Source organism: Dendrobium catenatum, unplaced genomic scaffold (genome assembly GCF_001605985.2).
Source record: "Dendrobium catenatum unplaced genomic scaffold, ASM160598v2 fragScaff_scaffold_1671, whole genome shotgun sequence".
NCBI lineage: Eukaryota > Viridiplantae > Streptophyta > Magnoliopsida > Asparagales > Orchidaceae > Dendrobium > Dendrobium catenatum.
Window position 1 is genome coordinate 162,038 of NW_021320133.1, and position 27,109 is coordinate 189,146.

At 35.0% G+C, this 27,109-nt stretch overlaps 2 protein-coding genes across 3 annotated transcripts in view; one reads left to right on the top strand and one right to left on the bottom strand.

Moving 5' to 3' along the window:
- Nucleotides 1-5,038: 5,038 nt before the first annotated feature.
- LOC110095959 (probable LRR receptor-like serine/threonine-protein kinase RKF3) lies at nucleotides 5,039-7,214 on the bottom strand. Its single transcript, XM_020821692.2, has one exon. It carries the CDS (start codon nucleotides 7,026-7,028, stop codon nucleotides 5,160-5,162), a length of 1,869 nt encoding a protein of 622 aa, XP_020677351.1. The 5' UTR covers nucleotides 7,029-7,214; the 3' UTR covers nucleotides 5,039-5,159.
- Nucleotides 7,215-14,686: 7,472 nt separating this feature from the next.
- Nucleotides 14,687-27,109, top strand: part of LOC110095957 (F-box/LRR-repeat protein 4) — a 33,896-nt gene continuing 21,473 nt past the window's right edge. Inside the window, exons 1-4 of one of the 2 annotated variants that reach the window (XM_020821689.2) lie at nucleotides 14,688-15,113; nucleotides 17,013-17,243; nucleotides 23,477-23,880; nucleotides 26,562-26,747. In XM_020821689.2, coding sequence (XP_020677348.1) covers nucleotides 14,817-15,113; nucleotides 17,013-17,243; nucleotides 23,477-23,880; nucleotides 26,562-26,747 — 1,118 coding nt within the window. In that variant the 5' untranslated portion in view covers nucleotides 14,688-14,816. Of the gene's footprint in view, nucleotides 15,114-17,012; nucleotides 17,244-23,476; nucleotides 23,881-26,561; nucleotides 26,748-27,109 lie in introns of both variants that reach the window. The other variant, XM_020821690.2, reaches the window with a different exon arrangement.

Here is a 27,109-nt window from a genome sequence, read left to right on the forward strand (position 1 = left end):
CGGCCGTAGTAAGGAGGTCGGCCAATTTTGATGGAGAAATTATTAGGAGTCGAGTTATGTCCCAATAAAAATATGATATCATTGTTATGTTATATATATAATATACAAATTATAAAATTTTGTATATAATTTGTACAAATTTATATGCATAATATACAAATTATGTACACAATGTATATAAATTTATACACACTGTATACAAGGATACATGTCATGTTTTAATTGAAGTTCGGTTGTAACTTTACGTCTGGACTCCACACGTAATAATTTTTTGTTTTGATGAGAGAAAAGAGAAAAAATATTATGGCTTTTTTGGAAGATCTTCCTTACTATTTTATAAAATGAATTTTTAGTATAAAATTTTCTAATTTAAAAAAAAATTATACTAAAAAATTGCTTTAAAAAATAGTAAGAAAGTTGTTCCAAACAAAGTTAATCATTCTTTCGATCACTAGACATCGTTGGGAGACAAATGAGAGCGCGCCATATCATTTTTTATGTGTACCGGTATTGTGTACCGCAGTGTATCGGGTGATGTGGCGCGCTCTCATTTGTCTCCAAACGGACTGATGACCGCACAGAATAATTTCTACCCGAACAAAGCCTAAGTTTATAGTATTTTTAATGGGATTTACATACATGTCGGGTCAGTTCCGGGTTCGGGTTGACCCGAATAGTGCCGGGTCAGTTCCGGGTTTGACCCGAATCCTACACGTTGACCCGAATTGACACCCCTAATGTAAATTAGCAAGGGTATTGGCCTTCATGGACTCGCCAAAGATATTCATCCTGAAAAACTCTTGAAAACTCACAAGGCAAAATCTTTCATGATGAAAAAAGCTCATGGCTCGGAAATGCAATATTGCTGTTAGACCCTGATTTGCAAGAATCTTCAATACAGAAAAGCCTCAAGTGAAGCAATATCTCCCTCAAGCGTGAGTTGATTGCAGCCTGATGCAAAAGCTAAGATAATTCTCCTTAAGGCCTTTGTTTATAATTCCCTCTTTTTTAAACAATTCACTCTTATAAAAATAGTAAAATGAATAAATATAATTCAAAAATAAAAAAAAATCAACATATTTAAAACTCCTTTAATAGTTCCATCCTAATAATTAAGTTGATTGTGGACCCACAACCAATTCAATGATCATTACGAATATGATGAGACATGATTGACAGCTTGATTTAAGATAATTGAGAAGGAATATTAAAGCTTAACCATGTGATGGTGACAGGGCATAAGTTAGCAAAAATGATGATTTGGACATGAAATATGACCAAAATACAAGATGTAATGATGAATTGATGGCCCCATGAAGCCCAATTGGGGTACAAACGAGTTGAGCTCGAGCTCGAGCTCGAGCCAGGGGTTGTTCGAGTCGAGCTCGACAGCCAAATATTGAGCTTGAGCTTGAGCTCAAACTAGACGAGCTAGAGCTTGACTCGTCTTACGTCGAGTAGCTCCAGTGACAGATACTCTTAGAGACAGGATATGAAACGAGCATATATGTGAAAAGGTTGGAGTAGCTTCAGTGGCAGATAAGATTGGATAGAGTCATATTAGATGGTTTGGTCATGTAAAATGTTGGCATTCCATGACCTTGTTAGGAGAGTAGATGTATTAAATTTGAAGTATGCTAAGAAAGATAGAGTTAGACCTAAAAAAACTTGGTTAGAAAATATTAGAAATGACATTTCTTTATTAAATTTAAATGAGAATTTGACTCTTAACAAGGCACCAAAGCCACAATAGAGAAAACATATTCATGTAGCTGACCCCACGTAGTGGGATAAAGGCTTGATGTTGTTCTTGTTCTTGTTGTTATTATAGTGAACATGATAACTTCATTTTTGTTCTTAGTCCCACATCACCTAGCCTCTATATCTTTGTGTCGTTTATATTATTTCTTGGGTTCACGTAAGTAAAGAAGTCACATGGAGTGATGGAGCCATGTGACATATCATAATTAGTGCTTATTTAATTAAAAATTTATTATAAAATTTAACATGTATTTTAAAATAATAATTTAAATTAATTTATTAAGTTCACAACTTTATATGAAATTAATTAATTTAATTATATACTAACTTATTTTAAAAATTAATTATTTTATATAAAATTAGCAAACCAGTTTTGGAAACCTGCGCCAATTAACCAGTCAAACTGGCAGTTCAAACCAATTTTGATCGATTCATTACGAAGCCGATTTTGGGAATGAATTGGACCGGCTAGCAGACTAGTTCACGGTTCAACCGATTGACTTGGCCGGTCCGATCCAATTTTTAAAACATTGGTTCAATGGGCAAAGTAGTTTTGATTAAAAAAAAACAGAAGCCTTAGGAAAAAAATTATCTAGGTTGCACTTTAAGAGTTTTTGTAGAAAAGCTAAAAAAAATAGATAATGTGTTGAAAGCCACTTTGAATTATTGACTCTTTTATATACAATAGACCAAGGTATGCATAGCATCCTACAAGAGTCTTAAAGTGAAATAAATCAAAGCTAATTAAAAAAAAAAAGAGAAAAATGCTCTAAAAGGGGTAATTGGTTGACATGTGGGTCCCACCTAGAATAGGCTATGTATGGGTTTAAGTGAACCAATGTGTGCAAAGGGTGTGGGCCTTGTACACCCATGAATATCTATGCAGGTACTTATTTGTAGGTGTCTTACATGTTATGTTCGGGTCAAACAATAGGAGAATACCCTCCGCTCTCGGAACAACACGTTTGACGGACTCGCTCAGGAGCTAAAAGTAGCTTAATACTAGAGCACGACGGATCAGGCCCGGCCACAACCTCTAGGCAGTCTTCTCCCCTTGGGAGCATTCCAGCCTTAGAAATTCCTCTCTAAATCAGACAAATCTTTATCCATCTAAAACCAGAGCCAAGACTTTCATGCTCGATACGACAAGGAGCTACCAATATGCATCATCCCTCTCAAAGATTTTCCTGTTATATACACCTGAATATCACACTCAGACACTACTTGCACTTCTACTTCAACAGGGTGATCTAGATTGCTTTGTCATCTCTCATCGATAGTAGTTGGACAATACTTGCCCTTTTCCATCTCAACAGGGCAACTATTGATTATTACCCAACTCTATATGACTCGCGCTCTCCAGTAACCGACCAGCTCAGCACCAAATTAGTTATTACCATGGATTGATGGGACTATAACAATTGTCATTCGAAAGATAGGTAATTTGTTATTTCAAAATCCAATTTTTAAGCTTAATCAGTAATTATAAGTGTTCTTAAGTCAATTGGGGCTTAAAGCGTCTGAAGATTTGCGAATATATGAAATTTGAATTTTTTCTATTGCAAACACTGTGGCGTTGGATCCGAGCGCTCTAGCACTCCACGCTCGGGAAAATGCTACTTTTGAGGGTTTGGAGGTGTGTTTTGGGTTGGCAGCATTAGTAAGGAAGTGTAAATGACCCCAAGGATAGTTGGGGAGAGTTTGGAGAATTTTGCTAGTAGCGCAGCGGCGTTGTAAATGTAAGCACGGTAGCATTTCAATGAATTAGTGGTTTTTAAAATAATAAGTATCCAAAGTCATTAGCCTAAACCCTCACCCATTCAGCTTTTTGAAGAAGGAAGAGAGGTAGAGGAGAAGGAGAAGGGAAAGCTAGGTTTTTTAGGTCCATAATTCTGTTTTTGTTTGTCAGCTTAGTTAAGAAAATTGTCGAGCTCGAGGTAGGTGGCCCATACCCCATTTCCATTTTCAATTGGTATATTGAACAAGTGAGAGATGGTTCTGCTCTACACATGGCTAACCAGGTGGGAGGTGGAAGATTGAGAGTTATAAGAGGCATTAAAGCATTTGCATTCTGCATTTACAATTGCATGTCCAGTTAACTAATATTTTATGACTACTCAGTCTAAAAGCTCTTGATATTTAACATTATTGTTTTCAGTCTTGTTATAGTTATGGATTGAAGGCAGTGATGGGAACTGGGTTTAGCCTATTGAGTTTTAGAATCACCCTTTGTTAATACTATTTCAGGCAAAGGTAAAGAATCTGTTGAGTAAATCTAGTTGATAGGAAGCAGGGCTACCAGACTGTCAGGTATTTATGTTTTGGAGCTCCATGATAGTTTGTTTTGTTGATCATATTTTAAAACTAGATTATTGTATATGATTATTTTGAGGAATGAATTTATATTTTGTGCACTCTGGATGATTGTTTTATACAGTTAATGCTTAGTTGCTTTGGTGTAGATGTATATGTGAGATAATTAACCTAGTATGTTTCAGAAATTAGGATTAAATTTCTCTCTAGATTTCGGGGCGTCACAGGGACACCTATGTACCGGGACATAACTCCTACATCCTCTCGAACCCTGTAAAAGGGGGAGGAAAAAGGGGGGTGGGGGCAGAGGAGAGATCCTTTCCCACTTCCAAAAACTTCTTGAACTCTTCTATCTCCACAAAAGAGAATATGCCAAGAAAAGGGGGAAGAGAGAAAAGAAATTAAAAGACCAGTAATCCTCAAAGCATTGTATTACTTCTCTTATATAGCTCATTCTCCATAGTGTAGAGCTCCTACTTTCGTCATTCTTTTATTTCTAATTTGAATAATAAAGATTTTGTCTAAATTCATCTCTCCCCTCTCTTTTTCCTAAATTCAGAACTCAATACATTCTCCACATAGGTTCTCAGCCTACAGGTAGCATAAAGTACGGTCCTGCACATGGTCTTCAACCATCTTTAATAATTGTTTAGTCAATGTTGAAGCGTGAGCCGTTTGCTCTACAAATTAAAGATGCCACTATCATATAACTGGACTAGCTAAGCTAAATGTGTTTCTCTAAAGGGAAGTTAAATAAGGATATCATAAGTCAAGAGTTTTCCTTCTCTGTGTACTGCAATGCATGCATTTACAATTAAGAAAGCAATGCTAAGTTATAATACAGCCCAACATGCAACATAATATTGACTTACCAGGATTAAATAAAAATAATAATAATAATTTTTTTAAAACATCATTTCACAAAAAATGAATTACAGTCAAATTCATCAATACAATCAATGAATTGATTGCCAAACTTAGAGGCTCATTCTATTTAGTAATATACATACAAATTTAACAAATGTATATGCATTGGAACTAAAAGAAAACCTCATGATAAGGTCACAAAACTCAGAAAGAAAGCATCACAAAACCTCAGAACCTTGGTGAGGAGTTCCATCCATATTCTGAATATATTGGTTGTATCCAGGAGGAGAGAAAAGTTGGCCTGAGCTGCTGCTGCTCATTGACTTCTCAATCTCCTCCTTATTTGCTATGATAGATATAGGGCGGTCAGGGATCGGCGGCACTGTCAAATCACTATCTAAAATCTTCAAAACCTGATCCATAGTCGGCCTCGCATGAAGCTGTGGATGTGAACACAGCACTGCAACAAGCACATACCTCTCCAATGCCTCATTAGGCCCCAATTCCTCCATACCTTCCTCAATTACATCCAACGCTCTCCCTTCTCTAACCAGGGACCAAGCCCAGTCAGTCACAAGCCAATTCTGTCCATCTTCACTTGTTCTAAATGCCTTCTTTCCACTCAAAAGCTCAAGCATCACAACTCCATAGCTAAAAACATCACTTTTCTCAGTTAACTGCCCAAAAAGAGCATATTCAGGAGCAACATAGCCCAAAGTTCCAGCAACTCTGGTACTCACATGAGACATGCCTTCAGGTGCGAACTTAGCAAGGCCAAAATCAGCCACCTTGGCCTCAAATCTCTCATCAACTAGAATATTACTAGCCTTTATGTCTCTGTGAATGATCGTCGGCCGTGCACCGCAATGCAAATAAGCCAGCCCCCTCGCCGTCCCCACTGCAATCTTCTGCCTCGCCGGCCAGCTCAATTTCTTCACTCCAGAACCAAAAAGATGATCATGAAGGCTCCCATTTGCAATCAAATCACAGACAATAATCCTCTGATGGCCCTCCATAGATGTAGTCGCCGTGCAGTACCCTCTAAGACCCACCAGGTTCACATGACGAACGCTCGAAATCACCTCCAACTCATGCACAAAGCTCGCATCCCCAGCGGCAGAGCAATTCTTGAAACGCTTGACAGCAACCTCACTCCCATCCTTGAGAACACCTTTGTATACATTCCCATATCCTCCCCTCCCAATCATATTCTCTCTAGAAAAATTTCTAGTCGCCGTGCGAATCTCCTCGAAGCTAAACTTGATCAGAGTTGTGCTGCTGCCGATCAGCGGATCAGATCTCGCAGGAGTTTGGCTCCACCTTTTCCTCCGCCGCCGCCGTCGCCGGCGGATAAAATACCATGCGACAAACGCTACGATGGCAATTAGGGCAGCCGCAGCTGCTGCAATTCCGGCGGGAAGAGCAGAGCCTCCACCAGAAGAGGAGGATGGTGATGAAATTTGAAGAAGAAAGAGACAATAAGCAGTGGAGGAATCACTTGGACCGAAGCGATTGGCTGCGGCCGCCGCATAGATGAAAGGGTAATCAGAGCAATCAGTGGCATTGGAGACATCCGGTCCAACTAGGTAAGAGGCTTTGACACGGTTAATTGTGGTGGTGCAGGAAGTGCAGGAGGAGGAAGACGAGAGCGGCCTGTCGCAGGAGGAGTTGAGATCGGTGAGGGCATGGGAAGGGAGCAAGGCAGTGAAAGCGGCGCGGGAGGTGAGGTTCATGCAGGGGAGAGAGATGGAGGGGACGGATAAGTTGCAGGAGGAAGGGAGCGAGATGGAGAAGGGGGAAAGAAGGGAGGAGAGATCAGACCAGCAGGAGGAGGCGGAGGAAGAAGGGGGGACGAAGAGATTGGAGGTGAGGAGGTAGTGGGATTCGACGAGGTGGAGGATTTGGAGAGAGAAGCCGCAGAGGTCGGAGGGTGGGGAGGAGGCGGCGGCGGATACGTAGGGTTTAGCGATGGAGAAGTCGAGGGGGCAGCGGGTAGGGGTGGAGTTTTGGGAGAGGACGAATGGCGGAAGGAAGATGATGAGGGGGAGGAAGACGAGGATGGGGTAGACGTGATTGGTTGGCTTCATCTCCGAGATGATGCGGGGGAGAAGATGGCGTACTTGCTGCTTACAGCAGAGAGAGAGAGAGAGAGAGCTTCGAAGTTTCGTTGTAGAAAGATACCGGAGAGAAGAGAAGGCTGCGCTGTATTGGAGTTTGAGGCTGCCGCCGGTAATGTTGAGTATGGAGGTAAGATGGGATAAGCCCCAATGAGATTCCATAAGTGCTCAGGATTTAAGAATAAAATTATATTTTTGTTCTAAAAAGCTGCTTTAAGCGGTAGTAAGAAAGTCGTCTCAAATGAAGACATTATCTTACATACACTAAATGCATGTGAACAAAATTTAAAATTATAAAATAATATTATAAAAACTTAAACTCAAATTACTTAATCTATGTTTTCTATAAGAATATTAAATTAATCATAATAAAGTTAAAAATAGTGAAAAATTGTAAAAATTGTCTTAAAATTGTAAAACAATAGTTAATAAATATTTTTGGATAATTTTAATTTTTTAAAAGCACAGAGATATAAAGATTCAAGTTATCATGCAGTTGCTCCAAGCATAGAGTTAGAATTAAAAAAACTCAAAAAATAATTGAAAACAATCAATTTATTGCTTAAGAATATAGATAATGAGTAATTGAATTAAAATATAAATAAAAAAATAAGTTTAATCATACACATTTATAAATTAATTTTGAATATATTAACAAACATGGTGATTAATTTTTTATTTAAATTAATAAAATTTACTTGAATCAAGTCTATTGTAGACCCAAAATTGTTTGCCATAATAATTACATTTTTATTATTTTAAAAAAATCATTATTAAGTTTTGACAAAAAAATATTAAGCACTTTGATATTTTAAAATACATGAAAAAATAGTAATGAAGAGGTGGGGAATCTATAACTTTTGGTAGGAAAGAGAGTGTATTAATTAGATAGAATAATCACTTTAAAGGTTAATACAATCTCAATAACTTAGATAACATATAAATTATAAACAAAGAAGTTTATGCAATAACATGTAAATATTATATGCCTTATATCATTCGTGTCAACCTAAGTCCAAATTTTTTAAGTCAAGTCGATATTAAATTGTCGAGTCAAACCATTAAAAGTTAATTATTTTTTTAAAGAGAAAAAAAGTCAAGATGGTCTCTTGACTCTTTATGAAAGATCAAAATAGTCCTCAACTATATTAAAATATCATTTTGATCCCTAGCTCCTTAAAGAAGAATTAAAATAGTCACATGAGACTATTTTAATAGCCTAAATGGCCAAGCTTCTTTGAAGTGATAGTTTTCATTTGCAATGAAGCGACATTTTGCATGACCAAGTTTGCTAGCCTTTGATGTGGAAACCTCTACAAATTGTTATAAAAACATAATAAATGCATACTAATAAGAATAAAATAGACATAATAATTTCATGCCAACTTCAAACAAGGGTAAAAGAAGCTTGGCCATAATAATATTTGACACGGCACGAAAATCCGACCCATAATTTTCGGGTTAGACTCGACCCGTTTTCAAAACGGGTCGGGTTCGGGTTCCCAGATTCGACCCGTTTGAAAAAGGGTTGGGTTCGGGTTGACCCGACGGGTTGACGGGTCAATCCGGAAACCCATTTGAACCCCTGCGCCCGCCCTGCTGCCGCGCGACCACGCCCCGAGTTCGGGCTAACCCGACCCGTTTACCCGGCAACCCGTCGGGTCTAGTGCGCGTTCGCATTTCCGACCCGTTTACCTAACCGTGTCGGGTTAGTGTCGACCCGTTTGAACCCAGGTCAGTTTCGGGTCCGACCCAAATCCGACCCGTGACCCAAAATTGACACCCCTAGTAAAAGCATAAAAATGAAGTAAATAAAGTGGAGAACAAGCTTGAAGAACATAAAGTGAATGGCAAATATGATAACAAGGAAGCTTCTAATGATAAAATGAAGCAAAATGAGCAAAGTTAATGAAAAATGACATAGCAAATGCTTACAACTATGAGTGTCAATAATTGAACCCGACCCAAAAAAAATTCAAGTCCGAGTTGACCCGCTTGATAAATGGCTTGGGTTTGAGTTGGGTTTTTAGACCCATTTAATAAATGTGTTGCGTTCGGATTGACCTATAAACCCATTTTGGATCTAAAATTGACCCTTTTAATATCTTTTTTCTTTAATTTTTTTTATTTGTTTGTATAATATTTTTATTTTGCATTAAATATCATAAACTTTATAACTAATAAATTATAAAAAGTACTTTTTTAACCAAAAGAGTTAATATGAAAATTTAATCAATTAAGAGAAAGAACGTTGTAGAGAGACGGATGATATTTTAAAACTTGAAATGATAGTGTGAGAAGACTATTGATTGAATAAGGGAGGCTTATACTTATTCAATAGAGACTAATATAGTTCAATTTGGTTGGATGAATTTTTGCATTAACAAACATAATTAGTCATTTGCTTGTAATGATAGAAAGATAATTGCATTCACTAATAGAGATGGTAAGATATGTTTTAGTCATTGTAGATTTCTTAAATGGTTGGCCTAATTTATTTGCAGTCACTAATGTGGATGATAAGATATGTTTGACTCATTGCATATTTCAATAAATGGTTGGCTTATTTTATAATAGAGAGTGAGATATTCAACAAACTATTGAATCTACAAATAATTTCTTCTATGATGATATCCAAGAGAAACTGCCCAAAATATAGGCAATTCGAAAATATAGGCTTCATTTGGGAGATTCAAGTTGGAGCTATTACAAGTTTCAACATTTTGGTAAATTTTTAATTCATCCCAAGTTGTTATAAGGGTTTCAAAATTTTTTTTAATTTTTTACACGGGCTATGTTGTGTGGATATTATGCCCATGCTAAAATAAAGCGCAGTACTCGACTGGGTTTTAGATGCGTAGAAAAAAGGCATCAAAGCTCAAAACAAGCGCAATACAAGTGCAGTAAATATGTAATGAAACATAGTAAAAATTGTGCATTTACTATGCTTTTGCTGATGTGCTTTTACTGTAATTTCACTCTACTTTCATTGTGCTTTTACATCGTATTCATTGTACTTTTACTTCATATTATTAGTGTGTGTATAAGGATGAGTAAGAGACATACAATGCTTACTGCAATTATGCCAATACCTTGCAAATGAAGTTGGGGGTATCGAGAATGTTGGATTTCTATGAGGAATACATATAACTTTATTCAAGAAGTGGAAAGAGTAGATATTGAATTTGAGGACATTAATTCTTTGATTCAATTATCTAAAGATAGTCAAATTAATGACATAATGTTTGCATGGGATATCGAAATTGATGAATTTGATTTTTTTTTTTTTTGTTGATGGGATGTGTAAGATAGATTTTGACTATTTTAGAGATGTGATGATTTTTTATAGTAACTATATAGACCTAATAAATATAATTTAATTTGCACACCAATTGTAAAGGTTAATAATCATTCACAAAATATTTTGTTAGAGTGGCTTTTTATTAGGAGGTTCTACTTCTTATGAGCGCAAGCCCATATAATTAATTACCCCTCATAACGTGTAGAATAACACTCTCAATTAGGGATAAAATATATTTAATTAGTGACAAAAAATGCAGAGGTGTGTAACAATGTGTGAATATTATAAACCCTAATTGTGAGGGATAAAGGTAAACCCGATTAAGATCCCATGGTTCCGTCATTCTAAAAATATCGTAGGTTTCATTCTACCAACACTAGTGACTATTGATTGTAGTGTCTAGGGAATATGATTAACAACTATGGGTTGCCTCTTCTTAGGGATCCTAAATAAACTGAAGTGCATATATATTCATTATTTAGTTTGGGTAGGGACTTATGACTCAATTTAGAAGTTTTTTATAGTTTAAATTTAGAATTCGATCTTATGGTCCCATTCAGGAGTTGTCCGTAGTTTAGGTTTGGGTTGGGTTTTACAAACCTATTTTGGAGTTACCCATGTGATTGTATTTGGGCAGGGGTTTACGACGTTCCTTTGAAAGTAGCCATATTGAAGAGTCTTACGGTCTAGATTAGAGGTGGCTCATATAATGAGTCTTACAACTTAGTCCTATAGGCTAAGATGCCAATGGTTTGGTTCAAATAGATATGCCTTATTGCTTCTAGATTTAGAAATTGCCTACAATCGGTCTTATGACCTAGCCCTGTAGGCTAAATGACTCGTATAGTGGGGTTTACAAGTTAGCCTTATAGACTAGGATATCCGTTAGAGGGGTCTAGGATTATGTTATTACATAAACATTTTCCTTAAAAATCAGACTTACAACTTTCATTGAAAGTGGCTGGGAAGCGAGTCTTACAACCTATCCCTATAGGCTAAGTTGCCCCATATTCTATGTGAATAGGCATTAGAACTCTTTTCCTAATGTATGAGACTTACTACTTAGAAGTGGCATGGGGTTATTTGTTGGTAGATTGGTACTGTATATACAGTCTTATTTACTAGTTTAACGCTCACTAGCATGCAGTTGTTGTTGTTTTGATTTATTTATTAGAATAATAATTTTATATTTAATATTTATAGTAGGATACTCATAAAATAAATAGTTAATATTTTATCAGAAAAAAATAAATGAATGCAAAAAATAATATTTGAGAAGAATAAAAAATCCTATTTATAATAATTATATAGATTTTTAAGTCACAAATCTCCATACAAACACCCTGTCATTTCACCCTCACAAGATGGAGAAGTTATTTGGTGCAGAGTTCGAACATAGCTCTGTTGGAACTCCAATTAAATCTTGACACGTGGATTAGACACACAGATATTTAATTGGATTTCATTTTTTATTTTTATCTTGTTAGCCCGACCGACCCTACCTAATCCAGAGTTTTTTATTTTTGGAAAAGGGGTTTAGGGTTGGTGCTCCATTTTAAGAAATATCTTGTGAAAGATCTCAAATCCAAATATTTAGGACTTTTGCGAAACTGATAATACCTAGTGAGAGAGAAAAATGAGAAATAACCGGTGGAGATTGAGGAGAACATTGCATTCTTTGCAAGGATGGCATGCTCATAGGATGCAGAGGTTGAAAGGAGGTATACATATATCCAGGAATCGGAAGTTAATTTGGTTGGAGCTGTTGCAAGTTTCAACATTTCGATAAATTTCTAATTCATCCCAAGTTGTTATAAGAGTTTCCCAAAAATTTTTAATTTTTTACACGGGTTATGATGTGTGGATATTATACCCATGCTAAAATAAAGCGCAGTACTCTACTGGGTTTTAGCTGCGCAGAAAAAGCGCATCAAAGCTCAGTACAAGCGCAATACAAGTGTAGTAAATATGCAATTAATGAAACGCAATAAAATTGTGCATTTATTATGCTTTTGCTGCTGTGCTTTTACTGTACTTTTACTCAACTTTCATTGTGTTTTTACACCGTATTCGTTGTACTTTTCCTTCGCTGTGTATATAAGGATGAGAAAGAGACATACGAGGCTTACTACAATTATGCCCATACCTTGCAGATGAGTAGGGGGTATCGAGAATGTTGGATTCTTTATGAGGAATGCATATAACTTTATTCAAGAAGAGGAAAGTGTAAATATTGAATTTGAGGACATTAACTTTTTGATTCAATTATCCAAAGATCATCAAGTTAATGACAAAATGTTTGCATGGGATGTTGGAATTGATGAATTCGATATATTATTAAAAAAAATTTTGGTTGATGGGATGTGTAGGAGAGATTTTGACTATTTTAGAGATGTATTGATTTTTGACAGTAACTATATAGATTTAATAAATATAATTTAATTTTCACACCTTTTGTCAAGGTTAATAATCATTCACATAATATTTTGTTAGGGGTGGGTTTTTATCAGAAGGTTCTACTTCTAATGAGCGCAAGTGCTCATAGTTAATTACCCGACCCCTCCTAACGCATAGAATAGTACTCTCAATTAAGGATAAAATATATTTAATTAATGACAAAAATGCATAGGTGTGTGCAACAATGTGTGAATGTTCCAAACCCTAGTTATGGGGGATAAAGGTAAACCCGATTAAGATCTTATGGTTTCGTCATTCTGAAAATACCGAGGGTTTTATTCTATCAACACTAGTAACCATTAATTTTAGTGCCCATGGAATATGATTAGCAACTATAAGTTGCCTCTTCTTAGGGATCCCAAATAAACTGAAGTGTATATATATTCATTATTTAGTTTGGGTAGGGATTTATAGCTTAATTTAGAAGTTGCCTATAATTTAAATTTAGAATTGGGTCTTATGGCCCCATTTAGGAGTTGCTCGTAATTTAGGTTTGGGTTGGGACTTACAACTCCATGTTGGAGTTATCCATGTGATTGTATTTAGGCAAGGGCTTATGACTTTCCTTTGAAAGTAGCCCTACTAATGAGTCTTACTGCCTCAATTAGAGGTGGCTCATATTATGAGTCTTATAACTTAGTCCTATAGGCTAAGATGCCCAATGATTTGGTTCAGATAAATATGTCTTATTGCTTCTAGATTTAGAAATTGCCTACAATCGATCTTACGACCTAGCTCTGTAGGCTAAATGACCCGTATATTGGGGTTTACAAGTTAGCCCTATAAACTAGGATATCTGTTAGAGGGGTTTAGGATTATGTTATTATATAAACATTTTTCCTTAAAAGTCAGACTTACTTATTTCATTGAAAGTGGACAGGAAGCTGGTCTTACAACCTAATCCTATAGGCTAAGTTGCCCCATATTCTATGTGAATGGGGCTTTAGAATTATTTTCCTAATCTATGAGACTTACTACTTTACTTAGAAGTGGCATGGGGTTATTTGTTGGTAGATTGGTATTGTATATACACTGGTTTATAATCTTGTTTACTAGTTTGACACTCATTAGCCTGTAGTTATTGTTGTTTTGACACTTACTAGTCAGCAGTTATTTTCTACTCTAGCTTTCAATAGTGTAGTTATTATTTTATACTCATAATAGTTCTTGTAGTTATTCTAATTTAGTAGCTTTACTTGTTTGTTTTGCTCGGTTAGCATTAGTTTTTTTTTTTAATTTATCATATGCTAGCTTTTGTCTACTTGTTTGCATGTGCTCGTAGCTTGCAGTTGCAAAGGTTGGATCATGCAATTGTAAAGGTTTGGAAAAGCTTAGAAATAAATCCTGACACTACCCTCAAGAAAATCTGGTTAACTTAAAATTCAATCTACCTCAAGGAAAATGGAACACTAAGCTTGCATAAGCGAGGTTTGTGCCTGAAGCGATTATTTTGCTTTTCCTGAGCAAACACCATGTAACATAGCTTTCAAAACTGAGATATCATGAAAGCGTAACAAAAGCGCAATTAAAATGAGGACAAAATGAACGAAAACAACTTATAAATTTTAAAACCATACAACTTAGTTTTGAAAATTAAAGATGTTGATACATGGTCGATACCAATGAATGCACAACAAAAGTGCATCAAAAGAGAAGCAAGGTCTTGTTGTTGGATGATGAACTTTTGCATAGTCTGAAATGTTAAAAGATTACACATGTTTGCAATGAAGTGTATGGAATGTCAAACTAAAGAGAAAGTGAGCAGTAAAATCCAAAAATGAAAAATAAATGAAAAGATCAAATGAGGTAGCTCGAGTCTTTTGAACTACTGCCCATTAAATTTTATTTATTTATTAATCTCTGAGGAGTAGGATCGGGAAGATTGGACTCGCAGAAATAAAAACATAATACAATCGAAATGGTCCGAGCTCGCATGACCTCTATCTCAAATTCTCCTCCGCCGCTCCACCCACTGTCTCCGAAGAACTCCATATTTCTTCATGAGGGGAGCCGATCTGATTAACACGAAGCTCCCGGCGGATATTGTCGCCTGCATCTTCCTCCGCCTCGCCGGCTCCAAATCCGACTGCGATGCATTCTCTCTTGTGTGCAGCCGGTGGCTCGCCATCGATCGCAGCTTCCGCGCAACAATCCGGATCGGCGGCTCTGGTCGCGCTGACGAGGTCGTTTCCCTGCTCGTCCGCCGTTTTTCCGGCCTCCGCAATGTCTGCATCGATGAGCGACTTCCCGTGTCTTCCGTGCACCAAATTCTTCCCTATCCCTCGCGCCCTCGTTCGGTAACTATTCTCCTTTTTCTATGAATTTTCAGGAAAAGAAGCGTCTTTGACCTTTGACATGAAATTGTCATAGATTGGAAGGTAGACATTCTGTACGCCCTACAAAAAAGATGGAACTGCGCCGCATAAGTGTTTGAAGGGTTATGGAGCATATGGTGTTTTTTTATTTTGAGCTGCCGCAACTGAGAGTGAGAGTTTGATAGATTAATTATGATACTGAGGTCATTTAGGGCTCATTTGGTTACTTTTAGCGGAAATCATATTTTAGGAAATGCTGTTATTGTTTACACTCATTTGAATTTGAAAAATGAAATGTCACTTTTGACAGATTTGAATGTGTTTGTAGTGTTCTATAATTTCAAACATAACCAAATTAGTCCTTATAATGATTTTTTTTGTGTTTGGTTGTATGCTTAACTTCATTTGTTGGTCCATTTTTTTGTTTTGTTTTTCTGCTTGCGTCTGGCTTTGCATTGAAGAGCATTATTGCATCATTCGAGTATATATATTGCAGAAACTCAATATGTTGACACATGTTAATTAGTAGTAGACTTGGGCTGTTTTGTGCCAAGTGAAGCCAAACAGTTTGCCCTAATACATTAGAGTATACATAAACTTTAACATTGATGAAATGATAATAAGATAAGATGCAAATGAAAAATCTGACAGGCAAGTTCGTGCCAAATGGCAATATATGAGAGCATATCTGAACTCTGTGTTAAGTAGAAAATCTGTTTAGCATAAGATGATTTTAAATTTGAAAAAACATTAATTTTCTAAGATGGAAATTTAAAATTATGATAATTTGACTGGTTGTTTTTTTATGGGTGCAATTTCAAGCGACTTTCTGATAATAGTATAGTTTTTGAAGGTGCTTTTAGAGTTGAAATCAGTATTGATTTCTTATTACATCCAACTAAATGACTGAATAGATAAATTCAGAGTTTTACCATTTGCAACAATTCAATAATTTGTGTATAACAACTCTCCATCTACATCAATCTACCATACCACGAACAACAACTTTTCATCTACAAATCTAGTAATCTATAGACAACAACGTTCCATTTCTGTTGAATAGTTAATTCTTAGTACCAACATTAAAGATTGGTTTTCATATTTGTTTATATCATTGATAGTTATTTCTTTATCTATTTATGTACAACTTTTCATTTTATTTTTACACTTAATAAAGGAATAACATTCAGTCTTGTATGCTCCTGTTTTATACTTCCTCTCTTCTTGTTCTGAATTTCAAGATTTTAAAATTTAGGATTTCAGAAAGTCTCATTAATTCATTTGGTTTGATTTTCCATATCCAATCTAGATCCTTCTCAAATCAATGATAAGAGTTGGCATTATTTTTATTTTTGTCTTTTTTGTAGATAATTAAGCTTGTTTTCATAAATCAAAATTTTCCAAATCACATATTAGTTGCAAAAATCCTTCATATCAAACCTTTCCTTGCCTTGCCATTGAGCTGCTATGCCGTTCTTTGATTTAGATGTTACGAAGAGATTATTTTCTTGGCGCTTATTGTGTTGTGCTGATAAGCTCATACATGTTTTTGGGACTGATTGCCTCTTTGCTGGAAAATGTTTCTCACTTTTACATAGTTTACGGTTTGATTTCATGTTAAAACATACTTTTTTTATCACAATTTCTATCTTCCTGTAAGTAATTCGTGAGTGTTGTAGAGTTAAACTACACCCAACTTCGGATAAGAATAATAAACTTGTGTATGAAATTTAAATCTTGAAAAAAAAGTTGATGGACATTTTAACGGATTGCTAGTTACGCCGAGAACATGAGAAATAGTCAAATAGGTTTCTAGTCCTCTGCAAATATTCTTCAGGGCCATGCAAACACGATTTAGATAACTTAATTTTTTTGATGCAGAAAAGGAGACGTCTCAATTCATCTTCAGGTGACCATCATCTCATAAAGAGTAGTGTGGCTGGAGAGAGTGAGTATGAGCAGTTCTGTCTTACTGATGTCGGCTTGTCTTCTCTTGCCAATGGTTGTAAGGCACTCCAAAATCTATGCCTAATATGGTGTCCAAATCTCACATCATCAGGATTGAATAGTATAGCTGAGAATTGCAAGTTTCTAAAATCCCTTGATCTACAGGTAATTTTTATGTCATTATGCGACTTCAGTTTTTTATTTTTTCGTAAAGGTATAACCAGTTGAAGTAATCTAGCTGTAATGTAGCTCTAATAACATTTTAAATCGTTCAGTTTTTGTGCTTAATGTTTTAGGTTCAAGTTCAAGGACGTTTATTTTTTTCAAATGACAGAAATGAAGAGATCTAATTTTAAAACTTCTATTATGTATTTTCAATTCTATATAAATTTGTAAAAAAGTGCAAGCTGTTAGCTTTTAGCTATTAACCGAATTTTGATTAAAATTGTGCGTTCAGTTTAACTTGAAGCTAATTTGAGGATCCTTTTTTTGCTTTCATGTGAGCTTATTTTTGCCACTTTATCTGTATATGTCATTATAAACATGTCAATTTGAAGGCTTTTTTTCCTCTATATGGGCTTACATTTGTTGCTTTATTTATACAAATCATTATAAACATATCAGCTTGAGGATCATTTTGTCTTCATTTGAGCTCACCTTTGTCATCTTATCCGTATAGGTTCTCATAAAAATATCATTGCCAACGTACTCTACATAACTTGATATTTCTTAAGTTAATTTTATTTTCATTGCTGAACATTTGAATGCATATAAAAATTAATTTTACCATGCCCTTCAATTATGGGCATTCATTTGAAGCTTATAAGTGTTGATTATCCTACTTTTAAAAATATAGCATTTTAATAAAATATAAACATAGTACTAATGCTTCAAATTCCATTTTTCATAATTGAAAATGGCGTGTAATTATGTAATCCTAATTGGTAGATTATAAATGTGCACTTTGTAATATGAAATTTCTTTTAATGCATAGTGTCTAACTTGTAAAATTTACATACAATTGATTAAGATAAATTTGCTCCTTGAATTAGAAATTAATTTTTTTACCCAACTTGCAATTAGCCATAGGATACACTTCCTCATTATGATTACCTCAAAATTGTGTTTTTATAAATAATCTATGAATTGAAACTTTTTTGCAACTGTAAAATTTCCCAACTCACAACTTAGTTCTAGCAAATAATAACCTCAAAAGAACATCTCATACATAAAGCCTATTACTTTAGGTCGATGTCGTTGAGTTGGGTTGGAGAGTAATATGGAAAAATAAATGTTTTGAAAAAAATCCTAGCTTCACTTACTTTCTCCTTTGTTTCCCCTTCAGCCTGCTCTCTGCGCTAGCTCTCTGTTTCATGGCTAGGCGATTACAGGATGTGAAATGAGGGTATTAAAGCTTAGGTTTTTTTATTTTTATTTTATTTTTAGTATTAAAATTAGGTTAATTATTATATAAGATTTTATAAGTGCTTATATTGTTATCACTAATATTCTTACATCAAAAATTTCGCCGCCCTCCAATTCCATCATAATCGTTGCATGTAGTTTTAGTGTGAAATCTTGAAATTCTATTTGTAAGTTCTGGGCTGGGACAATACTAATATGAACAATAGATTAATTGATTTAATTCTATAAACAATAAAACTTAATCTAAATTTAGAATGAAAAATTTTAATATTAAATTAACTTTATGAGCTAATATGATGATATTTATATATACTCTTATATTTATCAAAATGATACTAATAAAATATAAGGTTTTATAAAAATAGCTTTAATCATCTTAGTGAGGTGTGAAAAAATGGCGCATGAAAATTTTAGGACTTTAATTGTTATTTTTTCATTTTTTTAATATTCTAATTCTTCTTTGTGTATTAGAGTTTTGTCCTCAAAATTTGCTTCTTTCATAACTACTCAAACAAGTGAGAAAATTTCTATTTCATATCCTCCTTTTCCAGTGTTGTATTTTTTTTGGATCTATGCTTCTATTTCACTTGTACATAAGAGTGGTATTTGTTCTTTAGCTCTCCAATATTTTTTTCTGGTTCTTCAAAATAAGTCAAATTGTTCTCCATCTTAATTTCATTTTGTGGCACTCATTAATTTAATCATTAGTGGCTGCCAATATTCGGCATTGATACATGAAAGATATTATGTAAATTAGACATATCTAGTGATAATGCTAGTTTGTATGTTTCTATTTCTCTTGCACATAGGAGAGATGCTTGTTCTGTAGCTCTTTGATATTATAGTCTAATAATTTTTTCTAGTTCTTCAAAGTAAATCAAATTGTTCCCCTGCTCAATTTCATTTTGTGGCACTTGTTCATTTGACCATTAGTGACCCATTTTCTAAACATTGATACATGAAAAATATTATGCAAATCATACATATCTAGTGGTAATGCTAGTTTGTACATTTATATTTCACTATTTGACTTTAATTGTTATTTTTTCAAAAAATTTAATATTATAATTCTTCCCTGTGTATTAAAAATTTTCCTGAAAATTTACATATTTCATAATTAGTCAAACAAGTAGGAAAACTTCTATTTCATATCTCCCTCTTTTTCCCATGTTGCATTTTTTTTGGATGTATGATTCTATTTCACTTGCACATAAGAGAGATGTTTGTTCCTGAGCTCTCTAATGTTATAATCTAATATTTCTAATATTTTTTTTTGATTTTTTCTGGCTCTTCAAAATAAGTTAAATTGTTCTCCACCTCAATTTCATTTTGTGGTACTCATTAATTTAATCATTAGTGACCCGTTTTTTAAGTATTGACACTTGAAAAATATTATGCAAATCAAGCATATTTAGTGGTAATGTTTCTATTTCACTTGCACATAAGAGAGATGATTGTTCCTGATGTAGGACTACAATGCTTGAAGTAACTATGAAAAAAGTTTGCACAACTTATTGATTAGAGCAATAACAAATAGAACTATTAGCAAATAAAACGATAAAACAAAACGTAAGAGCGGTCACATTCGTTTAGGACAAGTTGCACATCAAGAGCTTTGAATCATCAAAATAACATAGGAAATCAATATCATGCAAATATAATAGTTTTCAATGAAAATCCCTAATCTAACAATTAGATTAGAAACAAATGAAGTGCACTCAATTCCCTATGTTTACTAAGCTTGGCAGAATTAGGCAAACACGATCTTCATGACTAACATCAAATCACAAGGAAGGGATTAGACTTTAAGAAATACAAGAAGAGGGAGATTAGAAAACCTTCATCAAGGATCGGTTGTAATCCTCCACTCGACGGTTCCAAGTTGCTCTTCAATAGCCTCGACCAAGGCATCCAAGATGCGCTCTACGTACTCTTCTATGATGTGGTCGATGCGTGGGTTGATGTCGAAGAAGGTCGAGTGTAAGATGCAACTAAATCCTTGCTCGTTGTAGGAGAGGTCGTAATCAAGTTCCAAATCGGCCATTCATGAATGCTAGATGACGGTCGCCTCCAAATATCTCTAGTAACCTTGCAACTCCTTTTAGAGAGAGAAATTCCTCTTAACTTGAAACGGAGATGATGAAGTATGGCCGGCCACGGGAGGAGGATTTGGGAGAGGAGAAGTAGTTTAAGAAGGAAGAACAAATTAAAAATTTGAAATAAATTTCAGATTTCTAATTGGGAGGGATTTAGGAATTAAGTTTGAATTTAATTCCTAGAGGGGAAAGAGGTGCTAATGTAGAGAGAGGAGATTGGAGAGAGAGAGGGGCGAGTAGAGAGAGAGGGGTGGCGGCATAACGAGGGATGTGAATGAGGGATTTATTTCCTAAATCAATTGTTTGGTTTAAATTATGAGTTATGGGCTTTGGAAAATTCTGCCAAGGAGGGGTGGAGAAATTTTGAAAATCTTTCCAAGAGAGAAGATGTAGCTTTAGGAAATAAATCCCCAATTCTCTCCTAATGGGGCCGGCGGCTATGGGGATTAATTGGGCTTAATAATGGGAGGAAATCAAGCTTCTTAATTTGGGTTTTGGGGATTAGGAAATAATTTAATTAAATCCAATTTGAATTTGAAATTCAAATAGATTAATTTAGGAACTTTCTTAAAATAGATTTAATAATTTAGGAAAGATTTTAAATTTTAAATTGAATGAATTTGAATTCCAAAATTGTCCAAATTATGTCAATCCAAATTAGGTAATGGAAAGCAATGGGAAGAGGGCATCTATGGCCGGCGGGTTGGAGGGGCTCGGGTATGGGAAGGGAGAAAGCTTTGGGTGTGATGTGGCCGGTGGTGGTGGGAGGAGAAAGGAAGAGATAGGAAAAAAAAGAACCACGAACCCGACTCATCTAGGTTGGTGGGTGATGCGCAATTCTCCCTCTCCTAGGGATCTCTCACCGATTTCTCAAGCTCTCACAAGAACTCATGCAAGGGGAAAAATATTTTAATCAATCTTTCATTAATCTCAAAAGAAGAATATTAAGGCTATAAATAGTCTCGTATAAAGACTCAAAAAAATAAAAGGACGACAATGCCCTTAGGGCTTACATACGACCTCCCTTAATAAAAAGGTATAACAGGAATCTAATAAAGCAAATACAATATGACGTCATAAATAAGAAAATACATAAAACAACTCAGAAATACAATGACTCAATCGTGGCCGTAGATCGACGATCACGTCTCTGATAGACTATCAACAATCTGATGTCCCCATCATTCTCCTGGGGCGGGAGAAAGCTCGACTCCGTCGAGTACGCATCTCGGGTACTCTCGTAGATCTCTAATGCATCGGGGTCAATCTACTGCAGCTCCTTGCGATCCAATCATGTGTCATCTGACTCGGGCTTTCCTTTCCACCTGATTAAGTACATCCTTCGTCCACCCTCCCTTGTGGAGATGATATCATCACTTAGGACCGCGTCTACCTTTTCTGCCATGGGTGATTTGGGTATATTTGATAGTGGAGGTAGGTTTGGGTTATCACAAGGTGGGGTCACACAAGACTGCTGTATGAGTGGATTCGGTGAGTTGAAATCAAGACCTTCATATGACGTCATAAATATGAAAATTCATAAAAAAACTCAGAAATACAATGACTCAATCGTGGCCGTAGATCGACGGCCACGGCTCTGATAGACTCTCCACGATCTGATGTCCCCATCAGCTCCTTATCTCTCTAATATTTTTTTTGTGGTTCTTCAAAATAAGTCAAATTGTTCATCTCAATTTTATTTTGTAGCACTTGTTAATTTAATCATTAGTGACCCATTTTCTAAGCATTGATATATTTGGCAGTTATGACATTGTTAAATGAGGACAACATAAATAAAGTAAAATAATAAACTGAATAATACTACTCAATAAAACTAGGCGTCCATGTTTCATCATGCAGACTGTTATGAGTGTTAAAGAAAAATAACGTTCCTTAATGGTTGTTTTCTGCTACTTCTGAAGACCCTGGTTGCTTCAAGTATGGTTATTAGTTTATTATAATTTGTTCCTCAAACTATTATCTGCTATAATCCAAAGTGATTTTAAATTGTTTGAAACTTTTATGATATGAAATGTTAAATAATCTCTCCTCTAATTGGGATAGAGATATTGCTAATCGAATGCCTTTGATAATACTGTTTATTCTGTATGTTGGTATTTGGATGGTATTTAAGCTGATGGATTATTCCTATAATTAGCTATTCTTGTTCTGGTGGTTTGTTTGAAGGGAGTGCAGTCTGTTTTTCTTTTGGTCAAATAAGTGTATATTTTGATTTCCTAATCATTCATAATAGGAGCAATTCTAACAAGTGTGCCTGCTGAATATAATTTTAATAGTCATTGTAGCATGAATTTGGAATTTGGTCCACTTTTTTATTCTCCAACACCTCATCTTTGGACCTAAATGTCAGAATGCTTCTGTTTGGGATATATTTAAATTGTTACCTGGGTGCTACTGTGTTCCGAATTTTATTTTGCAAAGTCACATTGTGGTGTGCCAAATCAACCAAAATTCTGCTTAATCTACCTCACATGCTTTATCTGCAGTGATAAAAATACTAAGAAAAACGTAACAACTATAAACAATTATTCACAGAAATAAAAATAACTTTCCATAATATTGAGACGGCTTTTGTGCTACTGTGTAAATCTTGTTGGTAACCATAGCTTTTATGGTTGTTTTTGATCAATGGTTCAATGGCCATAGATTTGTAGTGAAAAAAAGTATAAAAAGATTAATTATTTTCTTTTTCCTTCTGTTATGGACAGCACCAGAAATTAGTTCTGAGGTGAATATATTGTTAAATATTTCTATTTAATTTAATAATGTTTATCCTTTTTAGATAACTTGCTTCAATTGGAGATGATGCGTTTATTCTGTTGGATTGCTTGATGTAAAAAACGTCTGGTTTCTCAGGGTTGCTATATTGGAGATCAAGGTCTTATCGCTATTGGCCAAAATTGTAAACTTCAAGATTTGAATTTGAAATTTTGTGAAGGTTTAACGGATACAGGCTTGGTTGGTTTGGCCCGGCATTGTGGGAGATCATTGAAGTCTCTTGGCATTGCAGCTTGTGCTTGGATTACTGATGTCACCTTGGAGGCTGTAGCATTCCACTGCTCCAGCCTTGAGACGTTGTCTCTGGACTCAGAATTAGTAATGAATAAGGGTTTAATATCAGTTGCCCAGGGTTGCAGAGCTTTGAAGGGTTTGAAGTTGCAGTGTATTAACATTACGGACGAAGCTTTGGAAGCTGTTGGTTCTTTTTGTTCATCATTAGAATTGCTGGCTTTGTATAGTTTCCAAAGATTTACAGACAGGTTCTATTCTGCACTATCAGTTAGTCCATTTATTTTCTATTGTTGGCATATTTTTGGATTCATTAAATGGATAAGCATGAATAAGTGGATTTTTTTTATATAAGTCATATCTTTAGATAAACTGCGGACCTCAGGGTGTTTATTGTGTTATGCTCTTTCCTTGGTTATGCTTGTACTTATAAGTGTACGTACTATTTCTGCATGCATCCATTTAGTACTATAAAAATTACAATATGCGTCAACTCGTGCACTAGGGGTGTCAAAATATGATCAGACTCGCCAACCCGATCCAAAAAATATGGGTTCGAGTTGACACGTTTAATAAATGGTTCGGGTTGGGTTTTTTCAACCCATTTATTAAATGAGGTGGGTTCGCGTTGACTTGCGAATCCATTTTTGACCCACAAATTGCCCTTTTTTTATTGTTCTTGTAGGTATAATCTTCTTATTTTTTATCAAATATGCTAAATTTTATAGTTAATAAGTTCTAAAAAATTTTCAACCAAAACATGTTAACGGGTCGGATTCGGGTTGGTGTTTTTAACTCGTTTATTAAATTGGTTGAGTTTGGGTTGATTGGATTTGAGTCGGATCAATTTCTTGTTATACTCGAACCCAACCTGTCAACCGTTTTGTTGCCCTTATCGTGCACTTACAATCTGAGAGGGAGTGCTTTTCTTGGGGGGCATGTTTAAGGTGGTGAATTTGTTAAGATATTGAGCTATTAGTAGTGTATTATTTTATAAAATACTCTATTTAATACCAAAATTTGTAGATGTCAGTCTTCAGACTATGCATGGCAGCTATACCATCCTTTTATCCTAGTCAAGGAAACTCTTTTGTGGATTTCTAGTTGTTCCACATGTAACTCTCAGACCTTCTTAGCTCCTCCAGGTCCTAGTTGAGGGCTTCTAGTTTCTGGATTTTCTATGGCTGCCCTCCCTCCGCTCCAAGTTCGACTGCTAGGCAGAGGATGTAACATCCAAACCGATAACCATCGATTCCATCAACAAAAGTCATGTAGGAGACAAACACAAGGAATCGTGTGCATGAAGGTTAAGGGTTGATTAGTTTTCTGTCCCTTAGTGTCGCAATGAAGACATGGGTAGCTTAATATCGAGGAAGTCAAAGGGAGCGGTCAGTTCCTTCAATTTTTCCATTTGGCGTTGCGATGGAGGCGAACGAGCTTTCCGTTACCTGGTGTCTAATAGGATGAGGAATATGTATTGATTCTATCGTTTGGAGTTTTGAAGGAGGTGACCGTTGCTTTAGTTGCAACAAGAGTAATTGATTTAAGTCCTATAAAATAGCGGGAGATGAGGGAAATCGGGGAGGAAGAAAGGGACCGAGCGAGAGTAGGTGACGAGTGTTTGAAAGCTAGGGATTGGCTGACATCAGAGAGAAAGCTTGCTTTAGAAAATTTTAGAGTTAATTATTTAGATTATGAGATTTTATAGTTTCAAATTTTAGATTTTTTAGAATAAAGGGTGAATTATATATATATAAATAAAAATTTATTTAATTATGAGATATAGAATGAATATTTATATTTTCAATTTAAAACTCGATAGTGGCTAATGATAATTCCTATTATATTAGAATAAAAACTTAAGATTGTATTTTATTATTAAATTATATATTACTATTATTGAAAATTTATTGAATTATAGATAAAATTTAGAATAAATTAATAATAAAATTTTGGAAATGCTATTAAGGAAATTCATTTTAAAATTTATGCCCATAAATTTTGAAATTTAATTTTAAGTTATATTATCTAATTGAACATAATGATAGTAAGCTTTCAAGGTTAATTATAAAAATAATTAATGGTGTAAGAGCAAATCTTATTGTATAAAAATAATTTTGGAAAGAAAAATAGTAAAATATCCAGCAACAAGTGTATTCTAGAATTTTTAACATAGCTACTGTCAAAACTAGCTATATTTGGTTTTCCATAAGGATTTTTTATTAGGTTCTCTATTTCTCCTTTCTTTAATTATCATTATTTTCTATTTATTAGCATTTAATCTATCAGTTTCCTGCATTATCTTCTAATAAGCCTAGCTGTTTAGAAGTGGGATTTGATGCAGAGGACAACCTTAGGAAATCTACAAAACTAGAAGCTGTCAGTTAGGAGCAGGAGCTAAGAATGACCTCGGAGTAGCCACAGGATAGCTAGACATCTACAGTAGAGTTTTCTTAACTGGGATAGAGGATGCTACAATTTCCTTGCATGGTGCTGAGGATAATCATCCAAGAATATGGTATTAAACAGTCAAAAAGTTTTCTCTGGGAGACAAATATTTCTTGTTACAGGAGTTCATTATGGAAGCATGATTCTTGAAGTTTTTTTATCGTTATAAAAGATTCTTGAATTCTTTTGTCCTCTTTTCTTCACTATCTTATGGTGTCAAGTCTTGATGTTATTTTCTCATGTACAACTATAATTTGTAAGCTTTCTCGTACTGGTTCTTTTGAAACTTCTTAAGGACTTCCTTTTGATTAGTAGTGAGAGGATTAGCATGCGGATGCTTAGATCTTATTTGATTGCTTGTTATACATTTGTTCAGTGGTTTGGTACTGATGGCATTGTGGCGGTTCATGAATTTTTTCTAGCTTCAGTAGGTGTTCGTTTCTCTGTCTGTTGCTAAAAATTGTTATGCTTTTGGATTCTCCAGAGGCCTGTCTGCTGTTGGTAATGGGTGCAAGAACTTAAGAGATCTTACTCTTAGCGACTGCTATTACATCAGTGATATAAGTCTTGAATCAGTTGCCCGTGGCTGTCCCAAATTAAAACGCTTGGAAATCAATGGCTGCCACCACATTGAAACATTTGGTGTGGAGAACATCGGAAAATCTTGCCCGTATGTTCATGTCCTTAAAGATGCTGATGGTCTGCCTTACTAGTGGTTTTTTAATTATATATATTTCTATTTGCATGCTTGTATGTACGTATTTGCGTTCGTTATTACTTGCTAAATCTTCAATTTGAAGAAACGTCCTTTCTCTAATCAAGTTAAGGATCTAAGGTACTTTCGCAGCTTATTGATGTACAACTAAAAGTAATTTATTAAAGCATCTATACATTTTTATTAACGCCAATTTTTTATTTTTAAAAACTTTTTTTGTTTGAGCAATTTGAAATTATAAGATAAATGGAAAGCAGAGTATGAGAAACATGACAATTTATGTATCATATTTCTTGATAAAATTTCAGACTTAATAC

Coding starts and splice junctions, on each gene's coding strand:
- LOC110095959 (XM_020821692.2), bottom strand. CDS start 7,028: ATGAAGCCAACCAATCACGTCTACCCCATCCTCGTCTTCCTCCCCCTC.